Source organism: Cuculus canorus, chromosome 1 (genome assembly GCF_017976375.1).
Source record: "Cuculus canorus isolate bCucCan1 chromosome 1, bCucCan1.pri, whole genome shotgun sequence".
Taxonomy (NCBI): domain Eukaryota; kingdom Metazoa; phylum Chordata; class Aves; order Cuculiformes; family Cuculidae; genus Cuculus; species Cuculus canorus.
The window spans coordinates 90416095-90434102 of record NC_071401.1 but is presented as its reverse complement, the minus strand read 5'-3'; the positions used below and the strand labels follow the sequence as shown (position 1 = coordinate 90434102).

Sequence of the window (18008 nt, the reverse complement as noted above, 5' to 3'; positions counted from 1 at the left end):
GGACAGACTGGTGTGAAATTTGCACGTCACAGCCCATATCACTGCACAGGGTTGGCACATCCTCCTAGGTGGTATTTTTATTCAAATATATAATGCTAATTTGTGCTGGTGGTTGGGGGTGTGTTTGATCCTGGGAGAAGAGCTCAAGCATGAAAACGGGGGCTGGATCAAACATGGACTGGAAAGTATTGCTGGCAAATGACTATTGAAGAGAACATGCACAGGCTGCAACACTTTGCTTGCCCAGAGTGGATTTTGTGGCTGGATATACCTTTAGTACCACAGGTGAATCTAGTCAGACCTTTCCCTTGCCCCACATGAGCAGCACAGCTGGAAGGATGCTGTCAGACCCAATAAGGTTCATGTCCACTGCGCTGAAACATGGAACCTCTGCAAACTGGTGCTAATTGTGGGCTCTTCCCAGACCTCTCACATGGTGGGTTTCCTACCAGAGGGGTTTTGTATGTTAGGTCCCACACCAGGTGTTTTGAGGGTTGTGTGACAGGCAGGTAATGAGAGACAGAAAGCCATGCCGGGTTTGTGGTCCAAAAAAGCCAGCTGGCAGCAATATTCCCACATCCTCTGCCTGTCCAGCTCCCAACAGTGCAGCAACCCATCCTATTTCAAGGTCCCTGTCCCCATGGGGCTGGCTGATAGCGGCCAGGGAGAGGGCAGCTGTGCTGCTCTGTGGAGGCAGGAGCTGAAGGAAGCAGGACAGAAAGGAGTTGGGAAGCATGACACTCGCACAGAGTGTTTTCCCAACTCCAATGCTGATTTCTGTGGCTCTCAAAGGTGTCAACAGGCTAAATATGTGACATGCTGTGAAGGGTTTAGGCACAGCTGCTGTGATACCTGTAAGCAAAACCTGTAGTTCAATTAAAAAAGAGGCAGGTTCTTTCACATGCATCATCTCTGCTTGCTTATTTTGGACTGCCTGATATATCTGTTCTGTGGTGCTTCTTATTTCACTGCTAGTATGGAGGATTACTCTATTTTTTTCCCCCCCTTTCCCCTCTGTTGCTTATTCTGCCAGTGCTTGCTCTGGTCTTTGCTTTATTTCCAGTCACCAAACAGCAGCCTCTTCACCTGAGGCTCTCCTTCACATTTCCCAGGTATGTGAATGCAATCCTATTCTCACCCCGGTGCTGATGGACTTGGTGTGGACCTTGACCTCCCTCTCCTGTCTCTCTCCTTACCCTGAAAGGACAGAGCGTCTCCTTCCTCTGCCAAAGGAGTGCAAGGCTCTTTCTCCACCAGCTGGGCATTGAGCACCCCTGGTCAGGAAAGGTCACCAAAGGCTTTCCCACCCCACAGCCCAGGTGAGGACTCCGTTTGGTCCCCAGCAAAAAGAGGTATCTCCACGGTGCTTCATCCTCATTGTTTTAATAACAGCAGCAGCTCGCTTGGAGAGTTGTCAGTGGTGACAAACTCAGTCCTATTCTGTTTCCAAACTGGTTTAAGAAAGATGCCTGGCTGTTTAATATTTAAGCTGAATGTTTAATATTTAAACAGGGAAATTGTTCCAATTGTCAGAAATGGCATTAAAGCAGGATGGAAACTGATCTCTTTGACAAGCGCTGCCCTTTCTCTGCAGCAGCGTGGTGCCTGGGAGCTACAGGAGTTTCAGAAATGCCAATTTTAATCAACTTCTTTCATTTAATTTGCTGCGTACCACTCCCACAGCAGTGAGAGGTGCTTTTTCCCTGCAAAGTGGGGAACATTGTAGTTAATGCCATTTAACACTGTGAGACTAATTCAGTCAAATTGAACTTGCACTTCAAAACCCACATAAATTGCAATGGAAATGTGCATGGATGAGGTGAAAAGTGAAGCTGGACAGTGTCAGCTCATGGATGTATTCCAGATGATTTAGGGTTCCATTTGCACATGCACACAAAAGCTGTGAAATTCAGATGTCAAGTTTGGAGTCAGCACAAAAATTAATGGCTCTAGCTGCCACAAATGCACGTCTGAAGGAATAGTTTTGGTTTTGAAGCTATGGACAACGTTTTTCAGGCAGTGGAAACAACCCTGTGCGTCAAGTGTGTAACAGTACAGAACTGTTTCATGCCACAAAAGGTGTGTCAGGAGTGAGCCTGCGCTCCCTCTCAGAGCTCTTGCGCAGGAACCAGGCTGCACACGTGGGTAGTCCTGGCACACAGGAATCCCTGCTCAGTCATGGCTGGAGCTGAGGAGAACATATTCAGCAGGGAGCCCTCGAGTCAAACAACAAGTCACATTAGTCACTTTTTCTCCCTTAAAATGTTTCTGTGGTGGAGGCTAAACTGATCTGTCAAAAATCCTTAAAATAGGCTTTTAATGCTCCAGTTTAGTGTGTTCAAAATCTAACATTACTGCTCCTGCTGAGACTATTCCCTCCTTTCCAGTGCGGGTAATTTGAAGTGCATGTATAAGTTCAAGCTAGATGGGAAAGTTGAAGCTGATAACGTCGATAGTCTTATAAATTACCTGTTCAGGCTTCCTCCCACGCCCCCGCCTCAGCCCCAAGAAACTGGTAGTGGCTGCCTGATTCTTACGCACAATGGCTGTGAACAATGAACAAAATAACTCGGGAGACACGTACTGCCTGTAAAACCTTTTCTGTGCAGGGCATAACACCAGCACTGTGAGTACAAGCCCACAGCTGATGACAAGCAGCCACCTGAAGCACCCCTTCCCTCTGCAAGTGGCTTCTCGTTTGGAGCCCACCAGCACCTAGGCTGAGGTTGGTCTGCAGTTATGGTGTCTACAAGGTTTTCGTACAAAAAAGCAAGAGGACATACAAATGTGGTTGAAGCAGAGGGCAAAGTGAAGTCTTATGTAGGTAGGTATTTCTGTTGGCATATAAATATGGATGAAAGGAAGGGTTTGGTGGCTGCTGCATGTGTCTAGTGACTTAACACACCAGAGAAACACCATCTCCAACAAACTCACAAAAAGAGAACATAAGAAAGAATTTGAATAAAACTTTATAGAACAGCTCCTCTTATCAAGGCTTCAGGACTATTGAAAGGCACATTTCATCCATGTTGAATGACAATTGATTTCATGGACACATACAATGCTCACATTTCATGGCAAAAAGACCACATAATGATGGCACAGCGTGAAACATATTCCAGAGTTCAGTAAACACTAAAGTGATTATTTTAAGTGTGTCATGTACATAATAAAAGCAGAAGAGGCAGATGCATCTGATTACTATAATTTACAAGGCAGTAATTCAAGCCCCAAATATCCTTCTCCTTATTGGAGGAAGGTGGTACAGATCATGAGCAAAACAAGGGGCTGAAAATTGACAGAGAGCCAGGAAGCTGCTGGCACTTGGAACATAACAACTAGCATCTCCTCTAAGTCAGAGGGGCTTTAACTTTACTGACTTATTTCACTCCAACAGCAACTGACTGGGCTAGATCAGATGTTTTAGGGCCAGGACGCAACTGAGAGCCACACTGTGGCCATGCCACACTGACGCAGGCATCGTGCAGAACAGATGAGCATGGATGCTTGCTCAGAAGGCAGAATAAAATCTACTTATGCTTCCTCTCTTGCCATTTAGAGAGCTGCTTCATGCTAATTACCTCTTTTCAACCAGCTCATGGTTAAGTTTCACATTGTGATGATTAATAATTAATCAAATGCATTTGAAATTAATTTGACAAATCTATGTCTGACTGGCATGATAATCTCTTCCCTGCAGTGGGGATGTTACAGGAATAACCTCAGATATTCTGAGCTGCTAACTAAGGTGAATACATAAGGGTATTTGTTATCTTGTGTGGTAAAAAATAAAGCAGCGAGTGGAAATGAATGTATTCTCCAAGGCCTCTTTGCCTTTCAGGAAAGGTGTCATCTAGATTTTGCCTTCCCTGTGTTAGGAATACACCACTGATATTACCATGTCCAATCAAAACAAATGGACAAGGAAAAGGCAAATTTGAAAACGCCCCCATAGTTGATTTATTTCTGTTTCACTGATAGCAACTGCAGTACATTTCAAGCATTAATTACGGTACTAAAAAGAAAAATCACAAGAACAACTCTTTCCCTTTCCAGCTGTCCATGCCACTTCCCTCCAAAAAATAACACTCAGCTGGTAAAAGAAAACAAAAGGAGTATGCAGCTTCCACTGGGCGTGTGGTCCCCACTAGTTTCGAATTAGCAGTCCCTTTTTATAGGCAAACAGCCCCACTGCAGCCACAGAAGTGAAACACACAGTAGAGCTAAGCAGGCACAGCAGTCCTGGGACAGATGGCAGGTTCCTCTCCCAGAAGCTGGTGGTGAATGGCAGGGCTGGAACATCCTGGAGGAGAGAGAAGATGGTATTACCACTGTGTCTCCATCATTGTGTGAGCAGGGATGTGACAAACATTCCCAGCTAGGCTGAGGAGATCACAGGTTTGTCTCAAGGATCAGATCAGGGAGGAAAAGAAGGGTCAGGGCTGTGAAACATATTTTCTGTTGCCCACAGCACAACAGAAGTGAAGTTACTTGTGACTGGAAGGAGGTTATATCCGGCTTAAAAACATAGCCTGGGATTTGGCAGAACTAGGCTGATTTCTGGCACTATGCAGTCTCCCAGGCTCCAAGATCCTTGTCCTTGGGCCTTGGTCACTTCTCAGACAGGGTTAACAACTCCTCATGTGAGTAAAGAATACGAATACCATTAGCATGTGAAATACTAAAAGTTACTGATGCAGGCACCGCAGCCTGACTGAAGGATGCAAGCCTGACCAGGTGACAATGAGAAAGTCTGGCTTACCTTTGACTCTGGCTCTGGCATCCAAATTTCACTCTCTGAGATCCTTCCCATCCTGTGCAATATCTAGAAGAAAAAATTATTCATACCAGGTGAGAAAAAATTAAAACCCAACCCACATTGCTTTCACTTCTGGAAAAGCAGAATAAGTTAGAGCAAGGTGACTTGATAGAAGGCATAACTATGACTAGCTGAAAGTGCTTTGAAACACAAAACCTAGAGTTACTTCTCTGTTTACATCAGCAAAGAGAGAAGAAGGAGACAGTTTTTGTAGTTTCTGTAAATGACAGCTTGTCAACAAATGGTTGTGTGCCTAACCAGTGTTTTAAGGATAAAAGCACAGTTTCAGAGTACTCTGCAAAAAAAGTATAACTTCACTCAGAAATCCACATGAACTACAGATTCTCCAGATGATTACTTTTATTTTTATTTTTTTGAGTACAAGTAAAAATGCTTATTTGCATGGCAGTTTGAGAAATAGCAAGGTGAAGTTACCGCCACACACTTGGGGACACAAAGCCTGCTAGGAGTGATGCTGCTTAGATCACAAACTAGAAAGGGGAGAGATACAGGCCTGGGGCTTTCAAAGCATACAATTACAAAGCTCTCTCTTGGCTATTCAGGCAGTACAAAGCTCATAGAGGAATTTTCAAGAACAAACTGCAACAGCCATGGAGGTTCTCGTGAGCAAATGAATGTCTGCAGAAGGCAGAGTTCACTGTCTTTGTATCTACTGCTCACAGACATGGAGAAAAGAGAAATTTGGTGACTTGAAACAGTGCAAGTAATAAGGATTATAAGGTGAATATAACGTTCTGTCAAACGGAAGCAAAGGGCTGATTTTCCCTTAAAAAAACAGCTCCATGTCTCTGACATACAGCAGCTGTAACCGTAATACACATTCTCTATTTTTTTTTCCCCTCCCTCCAAAGGGATTTCACTGTGACTGGGAACCTAGCCCAATGCGTGTCATTCTGAGGAGATTTAGACATTATCAGAGCCACCCATTACGAATTCACAAAGTTAAGCTAACAGTACTCTTGTAAAAGGAGAAGCAGAAGGGACAGATAAAAAATGAGAACAACATTCAGATTTCCGGATGCTGCACAGGAAATAGCTGCAAGCATTTGTAATGACTTAAATTACTTTTAAAACTTACAGTGATTAATTTATTAGAAACTGTGGTAGTATATCTAAGGGCAGCATCAGGTTGGAAGGATTTTTACCTGTAGACATGAGCTTTGTTTTAAGCCTCTAGCACAGCAACATATTGCATAATGTTCTGACTTGGGTGAGATTCTTGGCTTCACTTTATTCAACAGCAAACTAAGTAAAGTTTGTTTTTTTTTTTTTAAAAAAAAGCTTTGTTTCACATCTTTGTCTGGTATTCTTCCCTATCAATTCTAGGAGCCTCTGCACAACTACAGGGTGAGGTACACAAAATCAAACCCTCTGGGCTGTGCTTAATCGTTTTTAACCTTTTAATAGAGATGTTGAAAGCAAACCAACAATCTATACCTCTCTGGCTGCTCTCTCTCCAGCCTGTACAGCCCCTTCCATGTATCCGCTCCATTGGGTAGCCGTCTCTGTGCCAGCAAAGTAGATTTTGTCAACAGGCTGGCGAATGATCCTTCAAAACAAATGGAGAATGTCAGATGACAAGTAACAGGAAGGCAATGATCCTTCTAAAAGCAATTTATGGACCTTGATGGAGTGTCAGCTTCAGTTCTCCAGAATTCCTGCAGACATGGGCTGGGGAGCATGGTGTAATAAGCTGTCCCTGCAGGACCACCTATACTTGCTTCTGTACACAAAACTCAAGATCTGAGAGAGAGAAAATCTAAGGCATAAATCAGTGTGCCTAGTTTCTGTGCAAAATAATACAAGCCTTGTTTCAGTCTGTGATAATGGATAATCCTAACAGCCTCCAGATATGCAGTGCAGCTGATAGATTTATGTCTTCTGCGTGGCAGCTTTGTGTTACCCTGCCATCCCTGCCATTACAATGGGGTGTGAACAATGCTTTTGCAGTGTTGAGTCACTAATACCAGCTTCTATGTAGGCTGCCAAAAGGGGACAGCAGCTGAAGGCCTCAGCACTCAGAGAGTTGCATTCACCCTGTAGGGCCATACAAGCCAGCCTTTCATCCTTGCAAAGCTTTACAACTATGCTGGTCAACCCAGCCATAAGTAATGGCATCTCATTCCCATAGAGATGTGTTCGCTCCAAGAGCTCCCATCTAACCCGATTAGGTTTTTCTTGTCTGCCTGACACCAGCTTCCCCAGGTCAGAGCCTCACTCATCACTACCCAAGCGCCCAGATAAATCACAACACCAGTAGTTGTGCACGGGCTGACTTTTTCCTACTTGCGTCTTGGCACAGAGGCAAATTGTAACTCCATGATGGACACACTAAACAGTTCACAATGCAAGGTGTGCTACATGGTTTATGTGGTCTTTGGCTATAGATACAAGATTTGTCTGCTTTTTCCTACCACATGCTGAACCACACATTTTTCAGTGATATACCTTGTATTAATCAGTATTAACCAACACATTCCTTCGGGAATACAGCAGTTCTGTGTGGGGAGGGCACGGAAGGCTTTGCTGGGTGAGAGGAGAGAATGAGCTTTCATGTAAGATTTTGTGTCTTCTGCCCATGATGCGAATCAATGGGCTTCATCAGAACCTGGTGCTCCACCTACACAGTGGAGACTCTTCATCTGTTCAAGAGGTGAGCCCTAAAGGTCTTAAAAAGCATTAAAGGGATCTACTTAAAATACTGTGTAGCAGCAAATACTGTAACTAACCTACCAGGGAAAGATTTCCTGGCTCTAGCAGGTCTCTTTGTGACTGTGAGAAACTCTGCTTTTAGTAAAGTTAACAGCAAGATCCTTGTTGGCTGGGGAGTAGGAGAGTGGAAAGAGGGTTAGAGTTCCCTGCATATGCTCATATGCCATAAGTTTGTTGCAGAAGGCATATAATTGTACACAAACTAAGAAATATAAATTAGAAAGCAAAGCATTCTCTGATTTACCTTCCATAAGAATACATTATGCCTGGTGGGAAGTAGGCTGTGTAACAACCCCCTGAATATTGCTCCATGCTCCAGTTCTTTTCTTCATAATGCACAGGCTGTAAGTATTAGAAAACACTAGAGAGTGAAACAATGGAAGAGAAACTGGAGAATAAAATAAAATTTCCTTTGAAGAGGGAAAAAAACAAGCTAAGGATACCTGTCAAAGAGTGCCATGTCACTTGGCTAATGCTATCCATCTGCCCAAACCAAATCTTTGCACTTTTACAGAAGCACTAGGCTCCCACGAGGAAATGACAGGACAAATAAAACCACACGCTGCCTTCCCATTTGTTGAAAAGAGTGAGACCGGCAGCTCTTTTCTTTCTGTACCAGATGCTGCTGCCCTCCCCTTGGGAGTACAGATTGTATGGCACAACATACAATTTTATGTACACATTTTAGGGATGGGGAAATTTTGCTTCATCTTCCAGTACAAAGGACCAACATTACTGTACAATAAAGGTGAAAACAGGTATTCATTCCTTACGTGTAAAGCCTCTTTCATCCCCATTGCCTTCGCAAATGCCTCACAGATCTTCTTCTTTCTATACAAAAATAAAATCAGTCAGAAAAAAAAAATGGTGGAAAAGAACCTCTCAGCTGTTCCTCTTCCAATTAAAAAAAAAAATCACATTTATTGCTATCCATTGTAATGGAAGATGGGTTAGGTTTTGTTTTTAAGTCTGATTTCAAGTTCTTATCTTATGTATTTCAAATGCTAATGCCTAAATGTGACATCCAAAATGGACCCAGGTAATGGTAAATGAAGGTTGATTTTGGCAATGAGCTCTGAAAAAAAAAAATCTTTGTGAAGTTATTTTAGACCACAGAGCCAATTAATTCTCAAGTTCACCAGTGTAAGACCAGAAAAGAAGCAATATAAATCAGTGAAATCCCTGCAGATTAACTAGAGCTGAGAACAAAATACCTACTCAAGAGTGCTACTCACATTCCTAAGCAGAACTCCTCTTTCATTTCCATGTATACCAAAAAAATCACCTTTATAAAGCACTGTTTGTTCATTTCACATACTAATGGAGAAAACATACTGTCATAAACACACAAGTTTAAAAATTTTATCACCCAGTCTGAATGTGAAAAACACCCAGAACTACACATGGCAGTACTCCCTGTATCCCTGAGGTGAAGCATCTTTTGTTGGGGATGCAGCCTGGGAATGTCTTCAGAAAAACTTCATAGTTCACGTAGCAACACAGAGCTGATAATTCCTAACATGGAAGAATGAGCAGGACTAGGAAACTTAGAAATATCCATAATTGGATGGATATTAACATTAATGTCTTGCTAAAAACTATATTTTTATACCAATATCCAGTATTGAGAGTTGCACTGAGCATTAGTGTCTTGCTAAAGCTATATTTTTTATACATGCGTATGCACACACATAGTCCCATAGGGAAGCATCCCTGAGAACTGACTTATTTCTGAAATATTTAAGATTTCTGAATTCTCACCTTTCTTCCTTACTGAGATGGGCCAGTTTAACAGCCTTTCTGGCAAGGATGAAACTGAAAAATAAAATACAGCACATAAACATCACACAGTGTTATTGCCCCAGCTGATTCGCAAGCTCTTGCTTGAAATAACGCTGAAAAAGATGGGCAAAGCACTTTACCAGTACATAATGGCCCTGACATTTTTTCATCATACTTCATCACTTAATAATTACAGGCCAAACAGGTGAAAAGGCCTCTGCAGAGTATCCTGAGGAGTTAATTGAGAGGGAGAGCATGCATTCCCAGGGGGCAGGGGCAGAGGACTGCCTGGCAGCTACCAGATGAGAAAGTTGCAGATTGCAAGTGTTTTCAGAACTGCCAGCACTACCCTCATTTTGCTCTGTGGGAATAACTCCATCCCCACTGGCTCAGCACAGCAAAGTTATATGCAGAGTGGGCACAGAGACAACAGTGTTCAGCAAACTAGCCTGCACACCTCCCCCTTATATCTAGATCTCAACCAAAAGGACTGAGACCCTGAGTTTGTTTGAGCTTTTGAAGGCTTTCAGACAGCTGGTCATGCCACTGCCCATGGCATTTGGTGTTAGTAATTGATGGAAGCCTGCTGCTCTGACAAGCACTACACAGAGTCATGGACCAGCCCTGTAAGAACTAGTATTAATATTTATTCAGCTTGAAGGAAATAGATTTGGTGGTTATTTCATCTGACATTAGTGGAGATACCCAGGAGACGAACTATGATCCGCTACGCTTTTAGAAAGATGCATAAATCCACAAGGAGAAAGCAGGAAACTGTTTGTCCTGTGGGGTTTGGAACAGGGTTATTGCTCTGAAGTCACGGAATATTTTAAGCCTTGAACATGCGCATAAACATGTACAGTTCAGTGGAAGTGGTAAGCTTTCCTAGCCAGATATGTAAGAAGTAGTTGCCTAACACTTATATTGGGATTTTTTTGCAGGCTCCCCTCAGATTACAGTGGAAATATTTCTGAAGATTGTTTGTTCATATTGGCTAAACCTATTTTAAAAGCCAGCCAATGCGGTTATGTATTTTCCTGTATTTATCCAAACTTCAGCTTTTTTACTTGGCAGTGTCTTCAAAACCCTGATTTCTTCACTGGACAGCTGCAGTCCTGCTCAACTATCAGCCGATGTTTGTTGTCCTGTCTCAGCTCAATGAGGAAAGGAGGCAAATGAGTATTTCTTGAACAACTACATTTTCATTTTGGGAGAGGCACTAAATACAAGGCCCATCATGAGCAGAATACAGTTTCACAAAGCTAGGTAAGAAAGGGATTTATTTCTAAATCTACTCCACAGAAAAAAAACTCAAAACCTTAAAAGGAACTACAGCTGAATTCAGCAGTTTCTTCATAACCATCTCCTCTGTATTAGGCTTCACCTAAAAGCTTCTATGGACTACATAGGCACAAAAGGCTTGTCAGAAGTGCTCTCCTCCATCTACAAAGACTGTGGGAGTGGGCACTGCTGATGTAACCTGGCCATTTGCCCTCCTCGTCCTCCTCCTTCAAACAAAAAGAAATACACATCTCTAAGTATGGGCTAAAAGCTCCTAACCCCATAATGGCGGGGAAAGATCCATCAGGTTTTGTGTCATCTATGGTTATTCCAATTGGAGACTCTTCATCCTCAATGATGAAGCAACCACAATAACCTAAGAAGGGAAAAGAAAGCAAAACGATTGTCAGAGAAACTTGCTGATGATTATAGAATCATAGAATAGTTTGGGTTGGAAGGGACCTTAAAGATTATCTAGGTTCCAACTCCTCTGTGATAGGCAGGGACACCTCCCACCAGATCAGACTGCGCAGGGACCCATCCAACCTGGCCTTGAACACCTCCAGGGATGGGGTATCCACAACTTTCCTGGGCAACCTGTTCCAGTGCCTCACCACTCTCATAGTGAAGAAATTCCTCCTTTTGCCTAGTCTAAATCTGCCCCTCTCCAATTTATACCCATTCCTCCTAGTCTTATCACTACAAGCCTTTGTGAACAGTCCCTCCTCAGCTTTCGTGTAGACCCCCTTCAGGTGTTGGAAGGTCGCTATAAGGTCTCCTCAGAGCCTCTCTTCTCCAGGCTGAACAACCCCAAGTGTATCAGTCAAAGTTGAGAAACACACGATTCTGCAGCACATGGCAAAAATATCTTGAGGTAAACAAAAAGCTAACTTACTTTTTTCCAGTCCTCAGAGATATCAAGTCTGTAGAACAGAGGATTAAAAACAAGGAAAGGTCTTGCTTACACCTTAAACTCTCCTTGTCATCTGCTGTAAACGCTTTTTGGCTGCCCTGTGTCTTTGGAAGGGAGGAGCAGGGACCTGCTGCGGCAGGGTCACTGCTTCTATGCATTGCAGGTTTCAGCAATGCTTCCCAAGGAAGTCTTCAGTCTTCCCTCCTCAGCTACCAACAATGAGATTCAGGATCCTGTTTGGGTCTGAACTCATCTTTGGGGCAAGGCACAGCCTCAAGCTTGGAGGAAGAGCTCTCCTTTCTAAGGAGATTTACCTTTCACTTCTCTGTATGTTTGGTTTGGGGGTTTTGCACATTTAACTGTGCCTTGTATTTATTCCCTGACAGACGGCAGAGCTTCAAAATTTGTGTAGTATGGGACTCCCAAGTCCTTTACTTTCCCCACATACCCTTTCTGTCCCAGAAGGCTTCCTTGTAGTACACCATGCATTTTATGACACACCCCATAGGCAAGCTCTGAATTAACCGGTTCCTCTTTGATGGCAGTTCTGGTTTGTAATGAATCTTTGTTGTCAGGATCGGAGGGATAGCACTGATCACATACTTGCCCTGAAATGCAAACCACAGTCGTTACAGGAAAATTCACCCTGCAGGACATGTTTGAAAGATGCTCTTCTGACTTCTTAGCAGCTTTCCCATGCTTGACATTGCTATTTGGTATTCCCACACAGATACTTCCAAGTGACCAAAATAATTCTGTAATTTCAGAACAAGAAGTTGGGAAAAACATGGTGTTTTGTGGTTAAGTGATTCTTGACAGCTCTCCGGACACTACAGGACCAGAGCTGAAACTTGGCTGGAGACAGGCTGGGAAATAGGACAAGATGGATCTTATGGCATAGGTAAAACTGCCTTGCATCATCCCTGAGAAAACACGATGCATATTTGCCCAAATTAGAAGCTGTTAAAAAAAAAACCCATCCAAACATTTTTGTGTATGTTCACAGGATACTACTTCAGGACAGGCAAGACCGATGGTGATTTCAGTTTTCCCAAACATGCTCCATCCTTCTTGCAGGTCCCGTGTCTGACTGGAGGGATGAAGGACGCTCTGCTTCGGGGCCCATGAGGACACTATATCACAGCAGACAATGCTGCTCTCGGGCACACTCAGGCTGGTGGGGCTGCTGAATGCAGGAAGCCTGTCTCCTCCAATGTGGTTGTTGCTCAGCCAGCATGGAGAGAGAGGATAGTGGTTTAACTCCAGAGTTTAAAAATCCCGTGAGGAGGGAGAGTCTCTCCTCCAGGACATCCTTAGACCTGCTTCTCTACCAAACGGCCCCTTCCCTTTCTGCAAGCTTTCTCTATATATCTTTCAAACACTGCCACGAGGGAGAAGAGAGTCTTGCAGCCAGTGATAGTCCTGCACTCGTAGCAGGCTGGGCACTGTGTGCAGAAGGGAGCTGCTGCCCCATGGGTGCCACTGCAGGTAATTATGTACTGGTGTAGCATTTCACAATGTCACTGCACAGAGGGAAAATCTTACTAAAGGCATTTGAAATGTCTTTTTTTCTGTTCTGCAAACCACAAACTTAGATATGAAAAGGAATGTTACTTTTTCATTCTTCGAAATGGTCTCAATGCAGAACTAAAATATAAAAATACATAATCACAGAAAAACTTAAAGCAGAAAAGGCAGAGTAATGACAGAAACTAACTAGCAAAACCAAGGTGAGACCCAGTCATAAATAAATCCGTAAAGCAGGTTTCACAGAGCACCAGCATAATCCAAGAAATAGACACACGCAAATGGGTACTTTCTGATTACATCTGGCTAAGAGCTACAGCAGATATATTGACCCACTAAATGCATACTCTACTTTCATTCTGATAAGATTACCTCATATAACTCATGGTTCAGAGTCTCCACAATGACATTATCACCTGTCTGATCAATACAGACCACAGGTTTCTCCAGTTTAACTCTGCCTTTGAGGCGTTCCTTTATTTTCTCTGATATCTGACCAGCACCTCCTTTAAATTTCCTCTCCTAAAAAAAAACAAATAGAAAGGAAACACAAATAAAAAATTACCAGCATTAATCACAATGACATTGCATATACTTTTTGCTCACAATCAAGAAACTCCGGACCAAATCTGCTAGTCCTAAGGGTGCATAAAGATGCCCAGACTTTCAGAAGGGAAAGTCATACATCTGAGCCTCAGTGGGGATTGCTGCCTAAGCAAACTTTTGCAACGGTTTCCTCAATTAGCTGGCTCAAAGACTCCTGAAGCCTAAGAGAAAAAACACATATAGTGCAAGTATTTCAGCTACTATAAACATATTACTTCATTAAATAGAGATTTATGGTATTTCACCCATCACTGTGGTACTAAAACCCTTACGTGTGACAAAGACACCAACATGCATCTGTACAGCAAAAACCTGGGTGAGCTCAGAAGCAAGGGAGATCTTTAACATGGCTAGTCTTGAGCGCAGCAAGCAATGAGCTTTATCTGTCCCTGGGATAACACAAAAACATTGCTGTCTGGAAAAAAAAGCACAACCTCTGACATGTATTTCCTTATGATGTCTGTGCAGAGGCTCAGGGGAAGTACTAACCCTCTTTTTTTCTACTAGTTACAGTATTACACCAAGCAGCTCTCTTTTACATATAAGATGCTGGTCCTGGCAGGTAGGAAAGGATCAACAAAGTCATGTGCTGAAAGACTTAAATGGCTGCCTGAAGAAGTTTTATTATAAGACTCCTCATGGCTTCTAAGTCAGAAACTGTTAGTGGTTTTGCTCAACTGAATTTGATCAGGGTGAGAGCAGAGCTGAGGATGGTAAAAACCAAAACAGCTTGCCCCATGCAGAAACACAAAGGAAGTGTTCCTCCTTACCCTCTCCATGCCTTATTTACCTTCGAGTACCTTGGGATTAGTTTTATTTTTAATTCTTGCTGTGAGGGGCTCCTGAGGAAGAAAGCTCTTACCTCAGAGCAGCATTAGCTCTGTTTACATCCTTCCTGTCACACGATTGTCTATTCTTACCCCAATGGACAGCTGTTGTTGAAGACTTCACATTTCTCCAGGCAACATCTCTTAATGCGTCTCCAGCCTGGAACACTGGGAATGGTATCGTACTATCTCTACTTTTACCACTGGTAGCTGAAGTCTGAAATGCTGCATATGCTTTCTGAGGCTGTGTTAACTGAGGTAGGATGCTAGTAAGGGTGCTGACATTATACACATCGAAATTACTTTGACAGCCTCGCCTCCCCTATTCTGAACATCATCCAGAACAATCACATAAAAACCATTCTGTTCTGCAGGCAACCAGGCACCTGCCATGACCAAGGTGAGAAACAGTCTGAAGCAGCTCATAAAACATGCGGCCACGTGAGCTGTCCCAAGAAAGAAGGGCCTTTTGCTATCTGCTTCCAACTCTTGTCATTAGAAGCTTCAATGTAAAAATAAACATATTTCACTCTGAATTACACTTGCTTTGAACTCTCGAAAACATTCAAATGTGCTAAGTAATCCATAGAAAACAAATTGGCAAGAAAGCAGCAAAACAGCAACAAAAGGACTGCAGTGAAGTGAATGCGGGGAAAAAACAATTGTTTAAATTGTCCCAAGCCTAGGTAATACAATTCCTCATTGTACAGTGTTAGTCAAGAGGACTGTTCCATCCCATGAAAACACGATTGTCTCCAGTGCCACATGCACTTGGTGTTTCACCCTCTTTTCATTAATTGCAGGGCTTTGATGGGTACAACACTCTGCTTGTTCCTTATGCTTTCAAGAGAGGAGGAAGAATATGAGACATTTAGTACCTGGCCCCCGTTGCTGATAGAGAAAATCCTGTCTGTGCCCCCACACTGCCTCACGTACCACAGGAACCAGAGAGCGGAGACTTCATGAGGCTCAGATGTGACGTTGACATTCACAAACAAGGTGGCAAAGTCTTTAACAGCTCTGCATAAGACACAGGAACAGATACAGTCAGTAAATGTGACTTCCTGACTGCTTTCAGGATTTTATTTGTTATTCTTGATAAGGACTGCTTCCCCAATGTTAGAAAAGCCAAGATGATTTATATCTGTCTCACTTTTTTGTCTGCAGTGAGACTGTTTCAATGCATTTATACCAGCACCACTCTCTCTACCAAAGCATTTTCCCATTCAGTTCGAAATCCCACTGATTTCACCTTAGTTATTTCTTTAGTTTCCCAGAAGCTATTTGTTTCATCAGAACAAATATTTTTCTTAACAAGAGAACACATTTGGTAACCAGCCCGTGAAACTCTTCTGCATTTCTTCTCCATGGGGAGCTCATCAGATACATATTATCCAAGTTCTGATGGGTCCCAAGGGGCTCAACTAGCCAAACCACCAAGACATACCCAATCTCCCATGTAACGCTGCTGCACAGACCTTCTGTGGAACCAAGAATAAGATACAGAAAATAACCCAGAGAAACTGAATTGGCAATCACTGCCATAAATATAAGAAGAGGGTCAGCCCTCTACCAAAGTAAGTCCTCTGAATGTAAAGAGAGTTACAGCAGCAGGAAATGCGGAACTGGCTATTCACATTTCTTTCATTTGTGGCTACAGATTGCTAAGAGAATTGAGATCATTTTGCAAAGAAGGTGAAAGGTCTTTGACTCGGACAAAGTTTTCTAAAACAACATGAATTGAATTTATAATCATCTGCTGAAGAAGAAACTTCACAAGTTATCTAGGCTAAAATATGTCACTTATAAATTTTTATAGCCTCGTTTCCTTGGGTATGAAGTCCAGACACCTCTATTTCATTAGCCAGGATATGAAAACATCCTGCATGCAAGAAACCTCTGCAACAATCCTGAAGGCACCAAGAGACTAAGCAATTGTAGCAGGTTCAGGCCTGAGAAATGTGAAGAGAGTCTCCGGGATCAGAAGATGCTGATCTGTGACACATGACAAATCTTTTATAATCTTGACCGGAGTTGTACAGGAAATGCTGAGGACAGGCTTTTCTGTTTTGGGAACTATGTTTTTTAACTGCATGTAGAAAAATCTGATTTGGTTTGAAGATTGACAACGTCTTTTTATGGTGTATTTGAATGTGTTTCAGCAGAGCACATCCATTAAAACTGGTGTTCCACAAACCCATTGACAGCAGAAGCAGTGCTGCAGAGAATCGTGTTACAGAAGAGATCACTATAAATTCCATCCTGCTTATACTCCACCGGCCCCGACTAAGGGGAACTTAAAAAATAGAACAAAAAGAGCCAGTTATTTGCAACATAAAGGGTAGTTAAAAGTGACCGAGTCTGCAGGCAAATGGCTCATAAAACTAATTGTAAAGAAAACTACAATGCCACAGAGAGCAAGAGAAGTCCAAATGGCTGTACCTTGCATCACATGGAGCTGGAGCAAGATTTAAGCCAGCCAAATAATTCCAAATTGAAAGTTTTGGTCAGGAAGCTGAGGGCACAGGGCTAAACCACAGAATGAAAGGGCAAACAGAGAACAGTAACTCAAGTAAAAGACACTGAATGCAAGCGAGAAGAGCATTACAGAATACTCATGGGGCTATCACAGCATGTGGGGATACAAGTGCTCATACGAGCACACTTCTCATTGCTTTATAAAGAGAATTAAATGAAAAAGGAAAGGAAGAAAACAGTATTTCGAGTTGTGGTAACCCTATACTGAACATGTGCCTTTTCTTTTCATACAGAGTGGTCCCTCATAGACATATAAAACGCACTTGCCATTTTCCAGATAAAATTCACTTGCCATTATCCAGGCAATATACTATATTTGGCCCTTTTCCTACCAACTACAGTTGCTGGTCTGTTGTACCTGCTGCTCAGAAACAAGGAGGATCTGTTGGATACCGCAAAGGTGAATGAATGGTAGCCTTGGCTGCAGTGGCCATGGGACTGCGGAGTTTATGATCCTGAGAGGAGTAAGATAGACAGCAGAACAGAAACCCTGGAATTTGGAAGACTAGATTTTATCCCCTCCAGGAACTGCTTGGCAGCATCTCACGATACATTACCCTGTAGGGCAAAGAGGCCCAGGAGAGCTGGCTGGCATTTAAGGACAGCTTCCTAGGAACAGAGGGATGGAGCATTGCAATGAGAAGAGTTGAGCAAGCACAGCAACAGGCTTGCTGGGATCAATACAGACCAACCTCAGGCAGAAACTAGCCAGGGAGGTGAAAGGCAACAAGAAATATTGCTTCGGCTGCCTTGCTTTCCTCCAAGGGTATTGGAAGTACTGATGAAAGAAGGAACAACACTGGAACTTCTCCACTTTCCAGAGCCAACAGCTGCTCACTCCTTGCTCCTCAGGTCTCACAATGCCCCATCCACTAAGAGACCACTGGAAAGCAGCCAACCTCTGGCATGGCATGCTGGTCTCCAATGTGCCAGCTGCACCTGTCTACTCTATGGTACACACAATGCAGCTCATGCAATGAAA

The 18008-nt window shown here is 43.0% G+C and overlaps 1 protein-coding gene across 1 annotated transcript in view; it reads right to left on the bottom strand.

Annotated features, from left to right (window-relative positions):
* Nucleotides 1–2968: 2968 nt before the first annotated feature.
* LOC104059252 (amine oxidase [flavin-containing] A) overlaps nt 2969–18008 on the bottom strand; it is a 38259-nt gene continuing 23219 nt past the window's right edge. Inside the window, exons 6-15 of the mRNA XM_054080855.1 lie at nt 15367–15508; nt 13428–13577; nt 11977–12136; nt 10895–10991; nt 9314–9367; nt 8326–8383; nt 7797–7894; nt 6278–6389; nt 4763–4825; nt 2969–4303 (exon numbers count right to left, since the gene is read on the bottom strand). Coding sequence (XP_053936830.1) covers nt 4148–4303; nt 4763–4825; nt 6278–6389; nt 7797–7894; nt 8326–8383; nt 9314–9367; nt 10895–10991; nt 11977–12136; nt 13428–13577; nt 15367–15508 — 1090 coding nt within the window. The 3' untranslated portion in view covers nt 2969–4147. The remainder of the gene's footprint in view (nt 4304–4762; nt 4826–6277; nt 6390–7796; nt 7895–8325; nt 8384–9313; nt 9368–10894; nt 10992–11976; nt 12137–13427; nt 13578–15366; nt 15509–18008) is intronic.